General features: G+C 36.0%; 1 protein-coding gene across 1 annotated transcript in view; it reads left to right on the top strand.

Moving 5' to 3' along the window:
• HCN1 (hyperpolarization activated cyclic nucleotide gated potassium channel 1) overlaps positions 1-19,248 on the top strand; it is a 196,068-nt gene that overhangs the window by 114,071 nt on the left and 62,749 nt on the right. The window contains exon 4 of the mRNA XM_037374490.1: positions 13,207-13,425. Coding sequence (XP_037230387.1) covers positions 13,207-13,425 — 219 coding nt within the window. The remainder of the gene's footprint in view (positions 1-13,206; positions 13,426-19,248) is intronic.

The following is a 19,248-nucleotide window of genomic DNA, read 5'->3' on the forward strand; positions in this document are numbered from 1 at the left end:
ATTACTTGTATGAGCAAGCAGTGAGCACTTTCTTGTATCAATTACTTTAAATATTAAATGCCTCTTAAATTTTGTTTTCTTTCTGCTATCTGTATTTCTGTGTCTGTTTCATTTACTGTTTAGAAGATTCTATTGATAATACAAGAAGAAAGGCCTGTGGTGAGACTCTGATCCATACATCTCTGTTACTAATTTGTGGTGGGGTTTTGTTTTGTTTTGGTTTATTTTTTTTTTTTCCCCCGTGTGGGAAGAATCACAATCTTAGCAGAAAGAAACCTGCTATAAATCATTTACTAATCAATTTAATATACCTGTAAAAACAAAAATAGTTTTCCCTAAATGTCAAAAAAACATTATTGACATTACCTTAATATATTTTTTCCTCTTTGTTTTGAATGGCTGGGGTTCATGACAATCGCATATGAATAGGATTGGATCAGAGAGAGATGTACACTCTCAGGTCTAGTTCAATAACACAATTTTACCTGTATTTTGCACTACTGCTAATACAATGAGAGGTCTGCTTTGAAACAATCTCTTTGAAAATCACCAATTGGCATTTTGAATGAAACAAGAAAATAGTTCCCAGATGACTTGTACTTTTCCCAGTCCATCTCATGTATCATTTTAGTCCTCCCAAGGTGGCTTAATCTGTAATAAAATATGATAATGTAGTTTCTTTTGGATTTCCATAAAATATTTTTGTCCTTTTCTGGTTTTTGGTTTTTTTTTTTTTTTTTTTTTCCGTCAACAGTTCATTAGAATGTAGTCACTGTATTTGAGCTTTTATGTTTGGAAGAGGATGGAGCTAGCTTGCATCTGAGGGTAGCCTAGCACTTTGGCAATAGTTCATATAATCAAAAAGCAGATTATCTGCATTGATACAGATAGGGAGGGATTTACATGACTTTTTGAACATCATTCTGCTTAGAAGTGATATTTTCAAGCAGAATCTACCTAGACTGTTAGTTCAGTTTTACAGAGAGTAACTAAACAGTGGTCAGGGATAAAGGTATAGCAACAATCATTTGTCACTCTTTGCAATAATATGCAATATTCCTACGCTAATCTCTAATGGTAAAAAAAACTTTGAAAATTATGGTAAATACCACTAGAAAAGTTATGCCAAACCTAAACTAAGTTAAATGTTGTTGAAACAACACTGACAGAAAAATATTTGAGGGAGTTTTCTATTTATTTTGAATAACTTTCAGATGTTCAGAAATAGTTTATGAAGCATAGAAAAAAACTTTGGTGGGAGCAAATACAAATTTAACTCAGGGTTTTTTTTTAAATGCAAGAGCTCGACCTGGAAAGTTACACTGAAGGGCAGTGGGTAGGCATGCTGCGTTTCCAGTAGATGAGGGCAGATTTGGCTCTGGAATTTTTTGACCTATGTAGATGTCTCTTTATAAGCTGTCATAACCCATAACTCACCTAAAGGCTGCCTGTCCCTTACCTTCATCTCTGTATGTTAAATGCAAATACAATATAGAGTATCTAAAATGTGCCTTTACTTCCTTATTCTCTAACACTGTTTCTCATGGCTTTACTCTTGCAGCAAGACCTTCCTGCTGTTACATACTCTTGTGCCTAAACAGAGTATTATAAATATATATATAAATATAAATAAAAATTATTTTTATATTTATATATTATATGTAAAAATATTAAAAAATTATAAAACTCATGCATTATAAAAAACATGCTAAAATAAATGTGTTTATTTGTGAGTTGTATGAATATGCAAGGATGATGTTCCCTTAGGCTTCTGCAGTATCTTTACAAAGCAGCTGTTTATAGAAAGCATAACATATAAATGCTGACAGGAAGCGCAACCAAGAAATGCCACACGCCCTCAGAAATAATGGTATAACTGCACGGCTCCTAACCAAGTGTGTTTTGCAGGTCGATAAATGTATTAACTCTAAACCAGCTGAGGTGAATTGTGAAGGCAAAATACATGCACAAAAAAACCCCAAAACCAAGGCAGGGAAGAGAAAGAAGGAATGAGGTAGTTTACATAGAAATGTAACATCTGTAACATCTGGAGCAGATGTCTCTTTTTTCAAAAAACAGTATGAGCCAGTGCAGTCATCCATCTCAACATGATCTGAGGAAACATGAAGTTGGCATGTCTACAAATGAATAAAAGATAAAGGTTTTCTAGGGTTAACAAAACTTGTTGGTTTTATTGTTTTGCTTTTAAAATCATTCGGACTTGATATAAGAAAGTGCTCACTGCTTGGTTATACCAATAATATATAGATCTTTATACACAGACTATCCAGAAGATATTCTTCAAAATCTACTCATGAATAATAATTTTTAAGACAGAAAAAATAACTCTTAAATTATTCACTTACGGTGGTGACACTGAAGGCATAATCTGAGTTAACAACTATATATATATGGTATTAATTAAAAAATCACCTAAATGCCTAAATATAACCTGTGTTTCTAGCCAATAATGACTCTCAATTTCATTATGAAAAATATGTCATTTTTCTGTTTTGAAGAATGAAAGCTGCTTTGATATGTCCTCTGATGAATTTTTGCCCATTTTGTTCCTTTTCACAGGTTTGATTCTAAAAAATGCTTATATATATATAAATATAAACAAGAATTGTGGGATTTTGAATGAAAACATCAGAAGGACAAAATACCCATGAAATTAGATTTGATTCAAGACCACTTTAAACCTAATTTCAGTGGTGGGAACTTTGGTCTCTAACTTTTTGGTGGGAATTATGATAATTTTTTTGTTTGTAAGACAGCTAAAACTTATCTGTTCCTGTGAGGATGCAAAACATGGTTGCAATAAAATAAACGATTGTTGTTTATCACTATTCGTACTTACTTTATGCTTTACGTAATGCTGTGGGTGGCTATATTTATTCACATAATCAAACGCTGACATGGTACTAGTTTGCCTTGACTGGGTTTGATGACTTTGTTTCAATGGACCAGCTAATAGTAAAAAAAGACTATTCTTTTGATTGTACTTAACATATAATAGATATGCAGTGGATTATCAGATTTTTAAGATCAGTTTTGTCATTTAGCAAGTGTCCAGTAAATACGAAGCTTCCAGTTGAGGAAGATTTCCAACCATTTGCAAGATAGATAACAAGTTTTTGGGGTAACTATATGCTATTTTCATTAGAATCTGTGTCCTTTAAGATGCTTGCAATTTAGCATCCTTCTATTCAAATATATGCCCTGAATCCAAGAACTCTTACTGTCATTGCGTGCTCTCTGCTGTATAACATCATCCATATAAGTCAGTAATTATGAAGTTTGCATTCTAAGCATTTCTCTGTTCTCATTAGGTATCTTTTTCCGTGTCTCTGTTCTCCTACCTGTGGTTTATGATACCATCTCACTGTAGTATGCTTACATAAAAGCCACTGTAGTGGAACTCTATTTACCTAGCCAGCACCTAGTTCAGCACCTCTTACAGAGCCCCACTGACCTCTCTCAACCTTTGCAAGGGCAAACCCATTTCCTGATCTGAAGGTCAAATTCAATTGCGAGAGTAAACCCATGGCTCATAAAATAAAACTATAGCTTAAGAAAAGAGACTGTTCTTAGAAATTTGTTTTCTCCACTGCATTGGAGCAAGGAAGAAATGGGGAGGAGTGTCCATCCATGAAAACAGAGACACCATCAGCAGGGGACCTCAGGAAGCTAATGGGGGCAGCTGTAGCTAAATAGGATCCTGCTGCATCTGATGAAGAGAGAAACTCTCCCCTGGAGGTGATACACAGACCTGCACTAATCTTCCTTGTAGGGAGCCTAAGGAGACACACCAACTTACTTAGCCATCAAAATGAAGTACCTGAAGTCAGCTGATGTGAAATTTTATTATGCCTTCCTCCCTTATCGCCCATTCTTGCAAACAAAACCTAGGACAATTTGGACCACTGGTCATCGTAGACACTCATGCGCAAACAATACAAAATGCAATGTGCAGTTACTATTCCCATCCTCTCTTGTTCAGGATCGTGGTCTTCTTCCTGTTCCTCTCTCCCTCAGATGCCCATCCTAGACCTCCCATGACTGGCCTCTTCCCCAGGGTTTGTCCTCTTGTCTGGGCCATCTGCTTCAGGCTTACCTATTTCAGTAAGAGCATTTTCATCCTTGGTATCTAGAACCAGAAACCAGAATTCCTTTAAACTACTCAGCAGGTGGATGTTATAGTTGCTCTGCAGGATAATTTTGTGGATCAAAGCATGCAGTTTAATTTTTAATTGCAGCGAGAGGCTTTCTTATGTTTTATGTTGCAGCTATGAAGGTATCCCATATGTTTTCCAAGCATTTCTGTACAGTTAAATGGTATTATCATTGCTGTGTCGATGGAATTTGTGTCTCATAAATACTTACTGTGAAGCTGTGAGAAGGCAAGGTGGTTCAAGAAAAGTTAGACCCATGAAAAGTAGATAATTTGTGACTTAGTCCTTTTCTGTATTCACTGATCTGTGGGGACAAAGTATATAACAATGAAGCCTATTTATGACTTGGTCACAGCTGTTTCCAAATTTCTTTATCCAAAGTATGATTTCCCATCTCTTCTTTAGATAATACAAATCTGAGCGGAGGTAGATAGTTTAGAACAAGGAATGAATATCTTTGAACTGCTTTTTCTCTAGTAAGCAAAAAATAATCTATTTTAAAAGTACACGTGACAGTAAGAGAGGTTATATCCCACATGATCACTAATCAGGTAAAAATAATGCAATAAAACAGTCTATATGGAAGACTGAAAATGAAATGTGAATTATGTGTCAATGGCTTTAGTGCATGTCACTTTCAGGTGAGGAATACAAGAGATTTTTTGGACTGATAGGAAAGTGGGTAGAGAAAAGAGAAGAATAAACTAAAGACAAATTGAGTGTACGGCCACATCCAGGTTAGTGTCTTGGCTGTTGGGAGTTCATTCAGGTGGGACCACAGAAGTGATGAAGTGGCTGTGTGAGGCCTGCCCCATTCTGTGTCTAGCCTTTTCCAAGGGTGGCGAAGAGCAGGTGCCCAGGGCAGATCAAACCACAGCAAGCATGGAGTAAGGTTTGCTTTAGCATATCTTATAAACTTTCAGAAATTTGCAGCTGAGGGACTTCTGGATCCAGAGCTGGTATCCATGTGCTTAATAACCATCGCTGTGTGTTTCTTCCGGTAGTTTGTCCAATCACTTTTTGAGTGCATGTGAATTTTGCTATTGGGCCAGAGGCATGGGCACGGTGTCACAGTGTTGTAACTTTGCTGTACTGTCATGGTCTCGAGCTGGCCTTGCAGGCTGTCCTTGGCGCTGCACCCCATGCTGGGGTGACTTTACCAGAGAGGGCCCAGAGTGACTGAGTGGGCATGGGCTGCTGGTTGTACAGGGTTGTCCCTGTGTTTAGAGCTGGGACTGGGACCTGGGTGCTCCTCGCCTCTTAGCTGAATGCTACAGGGTCGCTTGGGTGGTCTGCCAGCTCCCTCAAGGGTGCTCAAAGAGAAAAGCCCCATGTTCCCCTTCTTTCCCCTCAAAACATGAACTTGGTACCCCAAAAGTTAGGGCATTCTTCTATGATTTAGGTTAATGTTCCTCTGGTAGAGGAAGGAAATGATTATTTATTTTTTCTTAATGCCTAGACATCATTTTGTGGGCAGCATTTAGGCTGCTGAATCTTTTTTTTTCTTAATGTTATTTTATTACCTTGAAAGTCTTGCAGATTCTGGTAAGTACCTGCAGTTTTAGGGCATCTGGATTTAAGAAAAAGTCATCAGCAAAATTCAGATGAGTTATCAGAAAAAGAAAAGCCTCTGACCTAGATCCAGCCTACTTGCTTTGACACAGAGGTTTGTTCTGTTTGTACAGCCAGAACAGAATTTCACCTGCAAAACTTTTTTTTTTACCTGCTGTCACTGCCTAATAAAATAATGCACAACTTTTTGTAGGGTATAGTATTTGGTGAAGGACTGGGATTTACCAAAAAAACAGACCAGCCTCCTGAGGGCTTAAGTATTTAGTAAGTTAATTTCTTGAAGAACTGTAAACAAACCAGATGTAGCCTGAAGTCTCAAAGGCATCAGGTTAGGAATTAGATCAAAAAACTTGCCTTCATTACCAGCTAAGTGAAGAATGCTTAACACCAGCACTGAACCTCTGCCTTTAAAACTACACTACTTGAAGAGAAAATAAAACACAGTAAAAATAATATCTTTAGACTAATAAGAAATATATTTGAATTTGCCTGTGTAGCACTAAGCATCACCTTACTAGGATGCTCTTTTTTAAAGCACTGGAACTCCTGAATCCTAGTCCCAATTCTTACAATTATTATCTGTGTGAAAGTAGCATTGTTTCCCCTTTATTCATTTTAAAGCAGATTAAAACATACTCAGACCCTATGTACACGCATTTGTCTTCATGAGTGGATTATATTAAAATGCTATAATCTACTGTGATCCATAATTTATTTTGTTTTTCCTAAGTACATGTTGAAACAAATACTTAAAAAAATATTTTGGTAGAGTATGTAAGTATATAGAACAAGGATGAAAATATGTCTTGGAAAATCAGGCTTTGAACGTTTTGAGATGTTCTTAGTGAGAAACTATTGCGATACTATGATTTAGTGCATGTCTATGTACCTTTCAAGTTATGTATTGTTTCCCTAGCCTTTTCCTAATAATAGCCTTTTCTGCCACTTGCTAAGTTAGTTTTTCCCCTTCTGTTTTTTTATATAGCTTCAAAATCACTTTGATTCAAAGAGAATGTTGATAGCACTCAGAAAGCTAAACGTCCAGTGCCAAAACCATATACTTTCCATTTGTCATTTTATGTGGGATTTTATGTCAGATGCTTCATGTAATTTGCTGTCTAGACTGAATTGTTCACAGAATAGAGAGATGCAGTTCCTTCTGTTGAGTTCCCTTTTCTAAATTGGTTGCAAATATTGTCTATGATGGTGGAGATTTGTCATAACAGTTTGCAGTAAAGCAGTACGCTCTGGAGTCAAGAATCAGGTTTATGTCACTTCACTCCTTCAGCCACCTCCCAGAACTGTGCTATATTAAGCCCATATTATCATCTGCCTGTTCTTGACTATCGGATAGCTACTGTTGAAAATTCAAAGCTTTTCTTAGTGATTGCATTATAAAAGCATTTCATAAATGGTTTGTTTCAATGCTTGAGGCTTGTTACACTGTTTTGCATCATACCCAGCTCATTTCACCAACTGAAAAGAGAAGAAAAAAGATAGGGTATCTTTAATGCACTCTGATTTTTTACATCTCCTGAGCAGTGCTATTTCATGACCTTCAGTTTTTCATTAAAAATGCTTTCTTGCAGGGTTTATGTAATTTTTTATTACACAGGGCATTGTTTTAATTTTTTTTTTCTTCTTTTGTAAGAAAGTGGTTTTCTCTGGAATGCATTGTTTGTCCAGTGAAATTACGTTTACTAAAAACCTGTAGATGAACTTGTTGTACACAGTTATTGTGACCACACGATACTTATTGTGATTACAATGTGCTTTCCCTTTGGCAGGCAATGTGTATCTGTTCCAGTCAGTCCCTTGTAAACAATGGTACTTAAGTTTATTTTAGGATCAAAAACCAGTGTGATTTGAACTTCATGAAACTGTGTGTGCTGTGAGAGAGGAGAACAAAAAGCTGAATGTCTTCATCAGACTTATATTATTTGATAAATTTCAGTAAAAGGATCTCAAAGAACAAAGTTCAGTAAGGAATGGCATGGTAACATCTGCACTTTCAGTGATATAATTTTTTTTAAAAATATTTTTATATATATATTTCTATAATGAAATTGATTTCAAAGAAGAGAAGAAATGCTCTCCAGTGGTAGTAGTTGTTACTAAAGATGATGCCACCTATTAAGTTTAAAAACAGATGTATAAAAAAATAGTCACAACTCGGTGCAATATTTGGTAAGAAACACATTTTTTTTTCTAGTTCTGAGAGACATACCAATTAGAAATGTCATTAACACACAGGTATAGACTTTTCTTAGCATGCCTTTCTCATTTCTTAAATAGTATTTTAAATAATTCTTAAATTTAAGAAGTCTTTAAGAAACTATTGGAAATAATGGCTTGCAATTATATGCAAATAACTCATAGTATGGCTATATAAGACGCAAATGCAGTTTAATTGAATTCCATTGGAAAAGACTGTATTTTTTACAGTACCTTTGGCCAGCAGTGGTCATGTCCTCCAGATTTTAGCCAGATGTTTCCTTGGGGCCACTACTGCATTACAGTATGTGCTGCCATGTGAGCAAGGATGCTTCTTTGTGCTTTCTTCAGCCTTTGAAGCCCCATCCTGAACTTTACATTTTTTTAATGCAATAACTTCCTGTGACAATGCTAAAACCAGAGGGCTTACTTATGGACTGTCTAGCTTCCTCCATGCTCATAAATTAAAGGTGCCCACTTTTAATGGGCACCTAGTTAGGAGTAAGATGGGAGCTGCCTACTGTATCCATAGTATTAATCTTGTCTGGGTTTCAGCACAGGACAAGCTCATGCCAGCTGCCTAGAAGTAATGGTTCCTCACCCACACCTGCTCCAAAGCAGACCTGCTATTACTTGGGAGAGTGCTACGCGGCCAGTGCCACACCAGGGGCGTTTGTAACAGTATACCCATGTGAACCAAGTTCCAGAACTTGGGAAGGCTTTCTGATACTTTTTAATTTGCTAGGATAGACACAAACCATCTATATCCTGTCAAGGTTTGCATCCATCTTACCTCCTTCAGATATTGACAACTTTCAGAAGAACCCATAGGCAGTGGTGAGCATGAATGGATGTGTGTGAGTGATTACAAGGCAAGCTGTTTGGGGTAGGGACAGGCTACTTTCCCACTCTTTTCTTTGAAATGGAGAATCATGAGAGTGAGTTGAAGATCCTTGTAGAAATCATCTCAATTCCTAAGTCAAGCTCTGTGATTGTAAAGCATGCCCTTATAAACGGAGAGGACCATTTATGTGACACATACAGTGACTGATGTGAAAGGAAAAAGGAACTGAGTCAAAAATGTGGAAACCACTACTGTCTGTGCAATGGTCTGCTTGTTAGAGATTTCTAAATCAATTTATATCTCAATGCAAGGGTATGGCTGAGGGAAGATAAGCTGTGCCTGAGGAAATGAGTGGAATATGGGGGTGGAATTGATTTGTCTGATGACTACAAAAACTCCTGGTGAAAACCTCCATAGATTCCATAGTAAATCCATAGTTCAATAGAAACCCTTTCTTAATCCACTGAGAAAAATAATTTGCCTTTTATTGTGGTCTCTTAGAAGGTGCCCTGTGACTTTTCTTTGATTTATTTCTTATGAGCTGAAAAGCTAATATTACAAAAAGATATTTGTAGCAGGTTTGTGAAATGATGAGACCATCCTGTGGTGTAGTTAGAGGCTTGGAAAGAGACTTCTAAAAATCAGAAGTGCTTTGTGATTAATGTATTCTTTAGAATAACTACTAAGTTAATGTATATACTTACAGAACTAACTGCAAGTGATCAGTGTATCATTCCTTCCACAAATGTGAGGATTTCCTAATGTCATCAAGATGGATTATGTAATCAATCCTTGGATAAACAGCTTCAGTATTTCTCACAATTACAGTCTTTAATAGTGTTTCCAAATTCATTTAAAATGTTTTAAACCGATTACTGCTAATCTGGAAACATTGGTCAACCCACTGTCAAATAAGAAATTAAATGCCCTTTTTTACTGATTGGTAGGAGATTTTTGCAGCTCATATTGGTTTGTGTTTTTAAGTTTTTTAAAAATCTATATATTAAAAACAGGATATGACTGTTTAGTGAAAAATTCAAAATGTATTTATAGAAGTATTAATATTTTAAAATTGTGTTAAAAGAAAAGCTGACTATGTAAACACAGGATTCTTTACTTCATAGAATAAGGCTTTTTATCTCAGGGATATTATCTGTGAATGTGTTATATAAAAATCTTTTTATGATGCAAGTGCAATAAAGCTTCACATTAAAGAAAAATCTCTGTAGGCTACTAGCAGGACAATGGCCACTCCTCACTTGTACAGTGAAGAGCAGCACGTCGTAATGGAGTTGTGGAAATTTTCTATCTGTCACATTGAAACAAAGTTAGAGTTGCTTCTGTCAAACCTTAGGTTATACAACACAAGTAGAAAAATCATTAAATAATAATAATTATTATTCTTTTATATAGCAACATTGGTAGTAGCATATATGATTTAAAGGATTTGACATTAGAACCAATGTTATTTCTAAGGTGTTTATATATGGGATATATCATTGGACAAAACCAGTAACTGTACTGAAATTTGTACCCTTCATAATGGTATTTGCTCAGTATCACCTTACAAAAAATCCCCATAGAAACTGAAAAGACCAATGTTTGCAACTGATGGTATGAAACCTGGTTGATTATTAAGGAGAAGAAACAAATCAAAAAGCATTGGCAAGTATTTTCAGCAACAAAATTCTCAGGCAAATCCAATTTGAATTAAAATGTTTTGTCAGGCTTCTTCACCAGGTCTTTTTCTCATTCTGCTAAACCCTTTCTACCCATCTGAGGTCCTGCTGCTCAGGACCATCCCTTCACAAATGTCTGAAATGTGTCTAGCCTGTAACAGGGTCTGCCACAAGCTGTGTGGTAGTATCTTATGCAATTTGTGTAACAAAAAGGCCATTTGAGATGGCCTTGACCTCCAGTTTGGATTCAGATGCAGTTCTGACTGAGGTGTTGAATCCTACTTTGGCTTACATATAAATGTGGATACGTGGTTAAACATACATTTGTTTACTTTGTTGTACATTTTGAGTTATTTCTTTATTGTCATTACAGCTCACTTATTCCATCATGGTACTACTTCTCAAGCAGTATTTAATTTATTTTTCACTCACCCTATTACATACTTAGTAGAAAGACCTCCCTGTATCTTTCTTCTTGCTTCTCCTCACTTCCATTTTCTTGTTCTTTCTTATAGACAATGGTATTTTACTTAACACTGTAATTCACAGACTTGGAAATTATCTCAGTCAGGAAATAAAATCAACCAGCATTTGGATTGACTCAAAGACTTTGATGTAAAAATACCATTTTACTGAAAGAATTTTAATTGAGATTCATCACACCAAGGCTATGATAAAAAAAAATAATCCATAGGCAACATATTTTTCTTTAATATTTTTAATAGTTGTGCTAAAAAATACAGTTTAGGAGTAAGATCCATGGTATGGAGCCCTGCAAGAACTGATGTTTTGATATTGCAATCCCTTGAATACTGTGGCTTTAATAGTGCTACTTGTAGCTGTAAAAAACAGATATATTTTTTAAGCAAGCGATTTACTGTTTGCCTAATACAGCCTATATAAAGCTGCAACTGCTAAAGAATTTAGTGTGGGTTTCTAAAAATTCCCTTATAAATTATTTCTACCCAAAGGAGATTGATACTAGTTGGAAGGAATGTCTTTCAAAACTGATTGCTGTAAGTTGCTTTCCTGAGAGACAGGGAACTTGCATTAAAATAACTGCACTGACCCAATCATCGAGGAGTTTCTGTACTGGGGCTGAGTATTTGAATTCTGAACCAGAGATTTTTCAGGGAAACTTCTTTAGTTCTTTCAGTTTTTGAGTTATTTTAAAGCCCCAAAACAAAAGGAAGTGTATTTCCTCATTACAACAGTGAAACCAACCTAATTCCCAGCAGTCTAATTATCTTTTTAAGTAAAAACATTGAAAACTTGTTCCTTAGCAGTATTTACAACACAAAATTTTCACTTGTGAAGACAGAAACAGCGCACAAATCTGAAAAGCTTTAACTTATAAAATGAAACAAGTTTAAATATAGAGGAAAAATCAATGTCTAAATTATTATATTAATGAATAAATAGTAACTTTGTCATCTGCAATCCAAGAATTGGATGAATTACCAGTTACTTTAGCTAATAAGGGTTCTGGAAAAAGCATTTTAATAGATGAAAAGCACAAGAGTAGTTAGTAACCTTGGTATTTAAATGGCAACAAAGCAAGCCTGAAGCTATTTGAGAAAAAAGAGCATTTGAGCAATCCTTATATGGGTGGAAAAGAGACAAAAATATTGATATTTCATATGTAAATTTTATATATAAATGCTACTGCTGGTTTCAAGATTTGTTTATGTTAACGTTTATTATTTTTGATCCTGTTTATTAGACACTATACTGGATAGCTGCCTAATCTTACTAATGTCATCCCAGTTCTGTCTTCATTCCCTCATTTCTGAAATTGTTCTCAGTTCTTTGTGGTAAATACTGTGTTTTCCCATGTATGCTGTGTGCCTCCAAGCACAATTTGTTTTCCTGTTCTGGTCTCATTCCTTTGGCAAGGAAAATAGAAAAATCTGACAAGGAGTCCCAGAGCTTGTTGGAATGTCTTAAAATGTCTGCTTTTCTCTGGGAACAGCCCCTTTGACTGTCACTATGTAAAGCTAAAGGGAGGATGCTGACACCACCTTTGCAATTCTAAAAGCTTGTTAGTGAGCTGTCCGGTCCTTCTAATCTCCTAGAGAGAATGTGAAGGGATAGCTACAAGTTAGAAATGCAGGACCATGGTATTCACCTTTTCTTTTGAGCTGTGTTTCATAGACCGTGGCCATAACAGACTTTTGAGTTGAGATGCTTCTGGTATGAACCATATATTACAAGATAAAAACAGGATAAGCAGACATTAAAAAGAACACTCTTCCCCCCTGTCCTGAGAAAGTGAAACAGCTGATAAAATGAAATGTGGTTGTGTATCACTATGGACAATGCTGAAAAGAAAGAAATCAGGCCATAGAAGTATGTTCATGCCTGTTAAAATATTACTTTCTTGCTCTTGATAAGTCTGCTTGGTCAGCTCTTTCTAATCCATCTGCCATGGACTGTGAAATAAAATTGACCTTTAGTCTCCTTGTAATTAGGTTAACACTCACGTTTAAGAATACAATCATGTATTAAAAATAGTCAATTTTATTTCATCTCACTGTGCTAAGTATTATCTGGCAGAATCTCCGATGCTTTATCTAACAATCAATTTAGAAGGAATATCTCCTTATGCACAGAGTTACCAGAGTGCTCTGTCAGAGCCAGTAATGATCCCATTACACAGGTACGAATACATTTTTTCCCTTCAGTTGCTTGCTGGCTCAGTCACTTGTCTTTTTTCTTGCAGAACGATTCCTGGGGAAAGCAGTACTCATACGCACTCTTCAAAGCCATGAGCCATATGCTCTGCATTGGTTATGGAGCCCGCGCCCCCGTCAGCATGTCTGACCTCTGGATAACCATGTTGAGTATGATTGTGGGGGCAACTTGTTATGCGATGTTTGTTGGTCATGCCACTGCCCTCATTCAGTCTCTGGATTCATCACGGCGACAATATCAAGAGAAGGTAACTCATTTTAATGTAACTCCTTAACTTTTAAAACAGATGTTTTAACCGTGCAAAAGGCTGTATGAGCTTACATGATATAAGCTAGCAGCATCTGAATCATGCTCCATGAGCTCAACGTATTCCTGCATGAACCCACTTTCCTTAAGGAGCTGATGGTTCTTCATGTCACATGCATTGAATGAAATCTTGGTTGTGAAATATACTTTAAACTCTTCTATGAAAACTTCATCCCCTCATTCAGACCGTGCTTTGTACCCCTGTGCTACATTCTGTAGGTACTTGATCTAGGTAGCTTCAACAAGGGCCTTGATCTCAGTAGCCTAGGCATGTCTGTACAATTTCCCATCATTCCTTTGGATTGCAGTTTAGAGATAACCTGAAACGTGTCAAAAGAATGGCCTTTAAATGAGGACCAGACCAAATCAATTAGTTTGGGTTGTTTTGGGGTTTTTTGTTTGGTTTTTTTTTTTTTCTTAACTACCTCAGAGAAGTGCTCAGAAGAAGTCTTTGTTTGCTTTATAATGGAACTGTTTACATGCTGATCCATGACTTGTTAGGTCCTTTCAAAGGACAAAAAGAATGGTGACCAAAGGGTAGAAGAAAAGAGTTTTGTGGAAGAAAGAGTCCTTTATAAAACAGAAAGAAAAAGGTTGTTGGATCCCTTGTAGGTATTATTTGAATTAAAAAGAAATACATGTGTACAGGGTGATAACTTTCTGGAATGAGTGCTAATTAACACTGTCAGTTGTGTAATACAAGTTGGAGGCAATTTTGGGTGAAGCCACAAAACCAAGAGATGAGGTTATGTATGGTGGCATAAGGAAAAAGGATCAGAATGAACACCAGCAAGGGACAGTAAGGATGTGCAGAGTTACTGAGGTGCTTAAAAGAAGCCAAAATAGGTTATTATAGTAAATGGGCAACCAGAGGGGACATGCCAGGAGACAGGTCGGCTGAGCAAAGTAGTGAAATCAGTTCATGTCAGCAAAACAGAAACAGCCAGAGCAACAGTATTTGTCATATGTCCATAAGAAAGTCCAGGAAGGCAAACTGGGCAGAAATCCTAGTATGAGGTAACACAAGCCCTGGGGGAGAAACCTGGCAGAGAGTAAGCAGAGGAGAGGATGACCCTGGCATCTACTGTAGATGAAGAGGACTGGCCTGAGTTTGTTGAGCAAGAAAAAAGTCCAGAAAAGATTTGAGTAGGAAGGATTGGAGTTTTTCCTTTACAAGTAGACAATGAGGGAGGAAATGAGAGTGTGTGGGAGAAAAAGAGTTTACATTCAGTTTTGTTAAGCCTGAGTTGCAACAAGACCATGGGGTCAATATATCAGAGACAGGGAGCAGTAAGGGATGAGCTATAAATCCAATAACACAAAAATTAGCCAGTGGCTGACGCATTAATCTCACAGTTGTTTAAAACAGAAATTTGCAATCAAGAAAGCCCACACAGTGTTATCAAGAAACATAAGTGAGAATGAGAGGTTTAGAAGGAGAGGATGAGTGAGCATTAAAACCTCTAAAAATCTGAGCTCTGACAGTGACTATGTGAAACCCCCTAATCCATCTCTGTATAAAGTCATGGGGCTAATCCTGGTAGGTTGTGTAACCCAGACTAACTGGCTTGCTGGGTCCGTTCTGCCACCTGAAAGGGAAATAATTGTATCAAAATGGGACATTAGTAGGGAGCTGTGGGGCAGAAACATCTTTAACCATGGAGAAGGATACCCTAAAACTAGTGTAACTGCAGTTTCATTAGAGGTTAGGCTCAACATACACAGGTGTATGAAATCAGCAGAAAAGTCACCATCCACCTGAATCATCTTAATCATTATCCTCAAACCTTGCTGGCTGCAGCATATTAGAATGTTTTGAGCATCAGAAATATAATACATGTGTAAAGATATTAATATATTTTAAACTGTGTTGAGTAAAGCCAGTTTCATGGTGATTTTGGTGTAAAGTAATACCCAGCAGCAGTCAAGTGGTATTGCATTTCTCATGTTTTCACATAACAGCAAAGTGTTGGGTTTTTTTTTTGTTTGTTTGTTTGTTTTCCCCTCTGTTTTTTATGCACACACTTTATTAAACATTAGCATAGAAATGTCTGGCATTTTTCAGTTCCTGCAGTGCTCAACATTTTCATTCTTCTTTTTGGTTTTGGTTCTTATCTGTTTCCCGACATCAGAGACAATCAGGAATGAAAGAAATAAGCTAGAAATTGCATGTTTCTATGCTTTAGAAAAATGTTTCTCTTTTTCTGGCAGCCATTTGTGTGCCCGTTATTATGAACTAGAGCTAAAGTATGTCTTAATTAAATATTTTTTTTCTTCTGGTTTCTGAGACCCCGAAATCTTATGTATATCATTAGCTATAAAAACTGTACTGAATTTTTTGTATAGTCTTGCTCATTGCTTTATCATAGTTTAATCATATAATTTGAAATAAGTATTTGATTATAGCCTAATAATTATAAGCCATTCTATATAATGCTAATGAATACTGTATATTTTTCATTACTCTGCAAATTAGATAAATGGATATTTCAAAGACTAGTTTGTGCTACACATTTTGTCAGCATATTTTCTAGATTATTGCAGATAAAAATAGCTTATATTTCACTTAACTGAGACTTGAGAAAAAGGCAAATTGAATCTCAAACCACAGGTTTCAGCGTTTTAATGTATATACTGCAATATCTATTTTTGCCTAGTGCATTGCTTTTTGTTTGTTCTCCTGGAATTAAAAAAAATTGAAAAATCAGGAGATTGTGACTTGTTTTGATTTGTTGGGCTTAAATGCTAGGCTCAACTACATTTTTAGTCTTATATATATAGGATTATGCATTTTTTGGCTCCGTTGTTTTCTTTGTAAGAGTACAGAAAATAGTGTAATTAACATGAATTGCTAGGCAACATAGAATGATAATGGACATGAAGAAAGTGGTTGTTTTTTGGTTCTCCTCTGATTAGCACCATGCAAAAATCTTATCCCTCTTTTACTTTCAACTGTTTTTTTTTCCTGCTGTAGTTACAACGGTATTTCATGCATATATCTGTGGAATGCAACTAATGGAAAGAGTTCTGGTCCTTCTTACATTGAAAGCAGCTAGAAATGACATATTTGCTGAAGTCACAGTATCTTCCTCATTCAGATCCTCCCAAAGCTCAGTATATACAAAACTGGAACAGGCATAATTCAAAATGGAGGAAATAAACACAGGAAGACAAGAGAGAGCTTTCATTAAGCCAAATATGTCAAACACTATCTAAGTGCACCAGCTAAAAGTTTGACCTGTGCAAAGCATTGCATGCTGAGAGAAATCAAAGTATGGTAAGAAAGCAAATATTGCCTCGTGTGTTTACTGTTACGGGCCAAAGACATAACTTATCAGAGGAAATTAACAGCAATTATAAGATATAAAATGTAGAAGGTAGACAATAAAATCACATATCAAGAAATGGTACAGAAAAAGGACATATTGCTACATTCTGGTCACTTTGAGGAAGTTCAGATGTTTTTCTGCTGCAGTGACTGAATTGTTCTCAGAGAAATAATAGCTCTCAGATTGAATACATACAGATTGAACATACATATATCAGATCTTGGTAGCAAAGACTGAAGGGCCAATACCTGAAAAAGGAGAAAGATGTGTCCAAGCCAGGTAAACTCGATCAATATTCCCTTTTCAGTAAAAAAACTTGACAGACACTCCCCCTTACGAAAGGACAGAAAAAATCAACAGATCAATAGCATCTTGGCACTCTCCTTCCCATCTTTGGTATAAGTCAAAGATGAATAAAGTAGTAAATTAAAGTAATATTTTAAGTAATAACGCCTTCGACATTTTCTAATATTTAGGAAGTCACGACATTGCAAAGACATTTGCTTTTGCAAAGGCAATATTTATTTGAAAGAACCAGAAATGTGTATGCAGAACTTGTTAACAAACTAGTGTGAAACAAAGCAGCCAAATGAACAGTCACTTGACAAGGAGGTAAAGACCATTAGTTAAATATTTATTCCTTTATATGCTGGCAGTTTGTACTAGGAAGATGTTCACCTAATGCTGTGGATGTCATTGATTCATCTCAATTGAAGACAGGTTAGTATTTTTTCTGTTCCCATCTGTTGTGGGCATAAAATATCCAGAAACAAAGTCACAACAAGCTAATAGAGGCAAGATTTGTAGCAGCATACAGATTGTCTCATAGCATAAAGATTTTTGAATCGGTTTGTTAAAATGACACCTATTAGATACGTCTTCATTATGTTATCATTTGGATACTTTGCTTTTTCTCTGTTGGTAAGCAACTCAACCAACTACACAAGGTTTCAAAAATAGAAAAAAATATCAAAGTGATTTTACCCATCGCAAGTAGTAGAGAGTCATAAAATATATTTAATTCAACCTCTGCATTTTTCTTAAGAAGAATAGGAGAGAGCTCTCCTAAGTTTTCCTAGGTTTCAAGCACTTCATGCTTAAACTGAAGGTGGATACAAAGTTATCGGCATGCTTGTTAGTACTGCTTTGATGCCTAGGGGACTTTTCTGGAAAGTAGTAAATATTTGTAAGTATCTCATCAGTATTTAGGGATTTGCATATTTCTGCAGGATTCTAGGAAACAGCTATTCTGGTCATGATGCAAATGTGTAGGAAAGGAAGCGGCAAACTCAGGACCACATCACTGTTTAACTAGGCTTGTGCCAGCTTTTGGTATTTTTTGTATTAAACTAAATATAAATATCCATATACATGTAAATATAAATACAATTTTTTGTCAGCTAGCCCTTGCTGGAATACAGTCAGATGAAAGAAAATGAAACATTTTCCATTGACTACATATTACATGTAACATTCACAAGAATCTTTGAAAATCTTATTTGTTCTGGCTTTTATTCTTAAACTGGACAGATATTAAAAATACAAATTGCAGAACTTGTATTTTACACACCCAGCTGAACTTGCAATACTGGAATAGCATGTAATTTCTGGATCTGGTCTGATCTGAGCAGCAAAGTTTCTCATGAAATGCTGATTTCTAAATTCAGTAGCTTTTCATGGTGTTCACATTTTTTTTTTTAAATGGATCTCCTGCTTTTCTGATGCTGCTAGTGGGTGTTGAAAAGCCTGAAGACAGAGTAACACAAAGCTTTTCTGTGACTGATCTCAACTCCTTCTCTTTACTTAATAGTCCACTTTCATTTATACGGCATAATTTTAGCAATAGGTCATGTCATGTTCAGATTGCTGGAGAAGGTGAGCCACTTGGCAGATAAATCTTTTCTTTTCTGTGCAGTTGTGCTACCTTATACATGACACACCAAAGGAATGACTTCTTTTGGAGAATGAGGGATGGTTTGCCTTATTCTGTAGCTATATCCACTTGCAAGGGAAAAAGAAAAGGAAAATAAAGCAAAATCTTGTCACTGACTATCAGCCTGTAGTTTTGCAAGATTTTATAAAAATTTCATCAGCCTGCAGAGGTATATATCCTATTTAGCTTTGCCACAGCTCAGTATTTCAAATAATAAAAAAAAAATTGAAGTGTATTACAAATGATCAGGTATAAGAGCTGCTAAAAGTTTTGTATGGTCTTGGACCTTCAAGACTGGGTATTGACTGTGCCAAAAGCATTATAGTCATTGTAGCATTGCAAAGTAGAAAATTCATTATTCTCTAAATATTTAGGCATAACTGAAAGTCTTTGCCCTTAGACGGTATCTGTAGATTGGTTTTGGTAGGTTTAATTCTTGGTTTTGTGATTTTATTTGGAAGTCCAGAGTGTCTTATAGTTTCTCTGTAAATCTGTAAGGCTT

This window comes from Falco rusticolus, chromosome Z, assembly GCF_015220075.1.
Source record: "Falco rusticolus isolate bFalRus1 chromosome Z, bFalRus1.pri, whole genome shotgun sequence".
Taxonomy (NCBI): Eukaryota; Metazoa; Chordata; class Aves; order Falconiformes; family Falconidae; genus Falco; species Falco rusticolus.